This window comes from Octodon degus, unplaced genomic scaffold (assembly GCF_000260255.1).
Source record: "Octodon degus isolate 3935 unplaced genomic scaffold, OctDeg1.0 scaffold00016, whole genome shotgun sequence".
NCBI lineage: Eukaryota > Metazoa > Chordata > Mammalia > Rodentia > Octodontidae > Octodon > Octodon degus.
In genome coordinates, this window is record NW_004524592.1 from 22594064 (window position 1) to 22599018 (window position 4955).

Below are 4955 nucleotides of genomic sequence, written 5' to 3' on the forward strand. Positions count from 1 at the left end.
AGCGCGTGGCCTATGTTGCCCACCAGCGGCCAGGGCGCCGGGCCGGGAGGGGTCCCGCGCTCCCCGCGCGCCCGCAGCCAGCTGCGGCCCAGCAGCGCTCCCAGAGCGCAGAGCAGCAGCAGCAGCGCGCTCGGGGGCTGCGGGGTCCAGGGCGTGTCCCCGGCGGGGAGGGACTGGGACTCCTCCAAGGACATGCTGCGCCGGGCGGTGGGGACGCTGACCCGACCCGACAAAGGGGAGCCTGGGCGCGCGCGCACTCGACCCACGGGGCGGGGCCGGGGCTGAGGCCCCCGATTGGCTGCGCCTGGCCGCCCCGCCCCCGTCGCCCTCCCGGTGACCTGCGGCGCTGCCGATTCACCGACCCTAGTGGGGTCGCTGGGAGGGCGCGCTGTGCAAACCAGCCCCCATCTCTGGGGCACTCCGATGAGGCAGTTCCAGCTGAGGGGTGGGGGGTAACCGCATATTTCTGTTTTTCTTGTAACATTTGAAACACACCTTAATTCTTCTTCGCCCCTTTCCCCTCGCTCCGTCTCTTGGTCCCCTTACCATCTGCCAAAATTCTGTTTCTCAGGGCTCATTTCTGTGCATGGCCTGGGTAGGGCAGGAGTAGAGAAATAAAAATCGCTTGGCAAAAGTATTTACAAATATGCAATTCTATCAATAGTTGCAAGTCAGGTATGGTGGCACACAGCCGTAATCCTGGCATTAGGGAGGCTGAGGCAGAAGGACCGCTGTGAGTTCAAGTCCAGCCTGCGCTATATAATGAAACTCCGTCTCGAAAAGAAAAAGAAAAAAAAAAGCAGTAAGGTTTTTAGAAATATTTTTTAATTATTTATTTATTTTGATACAGGGTCCTGCTATGCAGTTCACACTTGTCATGATCCTCCTGTCTCAGCCTCCCCAGTGCTGGAATTACAGGTGTGCCGCACCGGGGAATAAACCTGGATCCTTGCGCTTGCCAGGCAGGCACTCAGACTGCCAAGCTATCTCCCCAGCCTGAAGCCTGTGAGTTTTGAAAAGAATTTTAAATACCATAGTATCCTTGCCCAATGATCTCTTAGATAGGACCCCATAACTGGATAAAAGTAGGAACTAAAACAAATGTCTTCTGGCTTTTTTGTGGTCCTTTTTATTTTAAGAAAGTATAGCACGTGCAGTGGCCTATACCTGTACTACCAGCACTTCTGCTGAGGCAGAAGTACTGTTGCAAGTTGGAAACAGCCTGGGCTACAAAGTGAGCTCAAGGCAGCCTGAATTACATAGTGAAACCCTGTCTCAAAAAGACAAAATTAATTAATTTTAAAAGTATAATAAAAAAGTAGTCATCATCATTTAAACTGTTAAGTCATTATTCTCCTAATCTAGCCATTTATTTTATGGGTTAACCATATGAAAAGCATACAACAATTATGGCTGGGGATATAGTTCAGCATCATAAGCACCTGCCTGGCAAGTGCAAGGTCCTGAGTTCGATCTCCAGTATCGGAAAAATAAATAAAAATAAAAGTGAAACAATTAAAGTCAGATAAATAGTTTAACATTTAAATTGGGCTGACATTTTCATCTGCAATGATTACTGCATTCTTATGTCATGTTAATATTCAGCTCTAGCTTGTTTTTAGAAATAAACTGTTTCAGAGTACCAGGGAAAGAAAAGAAAATGATATAAATGTTTTCCATATTTTTGCTGTCACAACGGTATCACTGTTTTCAACTATGTTTGTCTCTCATTGTGAAAATATCTGGCCAGTGGTGCACAGAAAACAGTGAGGTACGCCAGCCCTGAAGTGGGAGCAAGGGGCCTTTGAACTCTGCTTAGCAGATTTAATTAGGAAATGGGGAGCAGTGACAGTACTAGTGCTGGGTGCTAACCAAACCTGAAATGTTGAGCTTGTGATACTAAATATCAATTGCAGAATACACCAGAGACAAAATTCTCTCTGGGTCCCCCTTAGGTGGCTCCTGGAAGCTCCCTTCCGTCTTCTGTGGCTAAATCCTGTGGTTCCTCTGGGCAGCATGGCTGTAGCACTGTCTGGGTTAGACCAATTTTTTTTTTTTAATCCTTTGCCACCACTAATCGGGAAGACCTCACTGTACTTAAAAGAGTGGCCAAAGCATGGCCAACTCTGTTCATTCCATTTCATTTTTTCCATAAACAAGTGATTCCAGAAGGACATGCAGTCCTCAGACTGTCTTGATGTGTTTCTGTAAGTTGTTTTTAGCCTCTATCCATGCCTGCCTCTGCCCCCAACTCATTTCATATATTCTAAAATTAAATATCAATTGCCGGGTCTGACTCCAAGTCACCCACGACTTTCAGAGAGCTGAAGATGTCTCTGACAGAGCTCCCGGACTCCCATGTGTGTTCCGCAGGCTGTACTTGCATCGATAGTGTCTTCCTGGGGAGCTCAGTGGGGTCTCCTCACCCCTGTTTAGTGGGACTAAGCCCCACTACTGTAGAATATGACTGTGCTCAGAGACCAGGCCTTCAAAGAAGTAAGGCTTGCAAGTGTCTACATTACTGTTGTTGCTGAGAAAAGTACCCAATACCTACTAGTTACGGGAAGAAATATTTCTTTTGTGTTTGGTCATAGTCGGTAGAGTTTCAGTCCATAATCAGCTGGCTCCCAGGCCCAGTCGCCTGGCAGAGAAGCATTGCAGAGGAGGAACAGTTCATGGAGCTCAGAGGGTCACAAAGCAACAAGAGACGACCACAGTCCCATCTGTCTTATCCGGGCTACTCAGGGCAGGTAGCACTCAAACCATTAATGTCCTTAATCCTAGGACTGCACTGTGAATCAACTCCACACACTCTAGATCCAGTCAGCTCTGAGAAAGCCCTGCCTACGACTGCATGAGGCTTTAGGTGCCATCTGATCACTAGCCATCACAGCAGGTGTGCTTATAGAGCACCAGAGGAGGAAATAGAGGACATAGTAACAAGTAAGACAACGACCCTCCAAAGAACTCAGCCCTGCCAAAGCCCTGCTTTGACATCCAGCCTCTAGGACCATTTGGAACACGTTCCTGCAGTCAGCTGCAGAGTCCAGAGTACTTGGCTATGATAGCCCTGCAGGGAGCTACCTTGTGTACATTGCACTGTTAGGGCTCCTATCTGGATGAGCCCCCAAAAGACTCATCTGCTCAGAGGTGACTGTCGTAGGGACACAATGTTCACGGAGGATGAGTCCACTGCTGTGTTTATGGCTGTTTGTGACGCTGGAGCTGGAGCCTGGTTTTAGGCGAGCCCCTGGGGGCGTGGCCTGGAAGGATCCGGCCCCACCGCTTTCTCTTCCCACCACCTGTGAGCAGCTGTTCTCCGCCAGGCTCCTCTGCCGTGCCACCATTAACTGTGGACTGAAACCTCCACAAACTATGATCCAAAACAAATGTCTCCTCCTTTATGCTCTGGGTGTCAAGTCCTGAGTCTCATTAATGAAGAAAGTGACTAAGACAGAGATTTAAACTTAAAGCCATAGCTCATCCCACGGTTCTAGGGATGGACTTCCCTAAATTACATTCAGGACATATTGGCCAGATAATGGAATGCTTTGCATACCATCTTTGCTATTTTAGTGCCTTATTTTTCATTATTTATTTACAGTCCTGGAAATCGAACTCGGGACCTTGTGCTTGCCAGGCCAGTGCTACACTACTGAACCATATTCCCGGCCCCATTCTTCTTATTAAATAATTAAATAAAATAATATTAAGTGCCAGTACAGGAAGAAAACACTAAGAGACCCTTTGGGTGGAAGTGGGCAGCAAGAAAGATGAGCACATCAAGGGGGAAATCGTTTTTACTGAGGCCCCACGCGAATGTTAAGCCAGTCACTTTCTCCCTGAAAGCCTTTGGCTTTACCTGGATTTAGGCCAGCACTGTTGGTAACTGTATATCCAAAATATCTAGGTGCTTATTATTTTGTTATCAGAGCAGGTTTTAAACTGCTTTATTTGTAAAACAACAATGGTGCAGCTGGTGAGTAATTGCCAGGAAGTGCAAGCCACAATGCCCGGCTAGAGTCAGTGAGCAGGAACAGAAGGCTTGTGGCATGAGGATTAAGGGGCATTTGCAGATGCCGAGGCAGGCAGACTGGCCAGGGTCCATTGGCAAGCAGGCGCACAGCCCGCCGGCCTGGGGAAAGCAAACACCTTCATGTCCTTCATTGCTTAGGTTTGCTTCTCACAGTCTCCTTCAACACGGTCTTCTATAACTGTGTCTGTGTGCTTCGTAAAGTACACCAGCTGCCCGTGTCTCTCTGTGCCTTCCCTGGAGGAAAACAGTCCTGCACCAGGAAGGAGGATGAGCGGGGTCCTTAGCGCAGCCTAGTGTTGCACTAGTGTCCCACATGCTGGGATTGTAATACTTATTGGCAGGCTCTGGACAAAGCTCCACTCAGGAACCTGGCACCATCCCTTCCTCTCGCACTCAGGAAGCTGCTCTAAGATGAGGCTGTGATGCTGGCCTGGGTGCCGTTTTCTGCCCTGTGTGGTGAGCGAACAAGTTGGCCTGCCTTCGCCTGTGTGCATCACTCCACAGGTGTGGTTGTGCATCCCAGACTCCTTAGGCTAGCCTTGCAGCCTTTGAGCCTGTGTGTCTGCTCTACCTCACTTAGCAGTATGGTCTCAAAGTGTTTCTAGTTTCCTACAGATAACTTATAGCGGAATAGTCCTCCGATGTGTGTAACTACCACATTTTCTTTATCATTCATCTGCTGAGAGACATGTAGGCTGCTTCCAAGAGTTAGCTGATAAGTGATCTGGGCTGCTATAAACCGGTGTGCAAGGGTCACTGTGGTATGACGCCTTCCACCCTTTCAGGAAGATACCTAAAGGGAAATAGCTGAGTCAAATGGAATTTTTAGTTTGAGGTTCTTGTTGTTGTTTAATGGTGGCATGTCGGGCGCCCTCCCGTCCAGCAGGAAAGCACTCAACACGATTTGTGCGGCGGAAAG

General features: G+C 48.6%; 1 protein-coding gene across 1 annotated transcript in view; it reads right to left on the reverse strand.

The window, feature by feature from the left end:
- Window positions 1-259, reverse strand: part of LOC101580159 (cytochrome P450 2U1) — a 15146-nt gene extending 14887 nt beyond the window's left edge. The window contains exon 1 of the mRNA XM_023710076.1: window positions 1-259. This exon is cut by the window's left edge and continues 23 nt beyond it. Coding sequence (XP_023565844.1) covers window positions 1-194 — 194 coding nt within the window. The 5' untranslated portion in view covers window positions 195-259.
- Window positions 260-4955: the final 4696 nt, after the last annotated feature.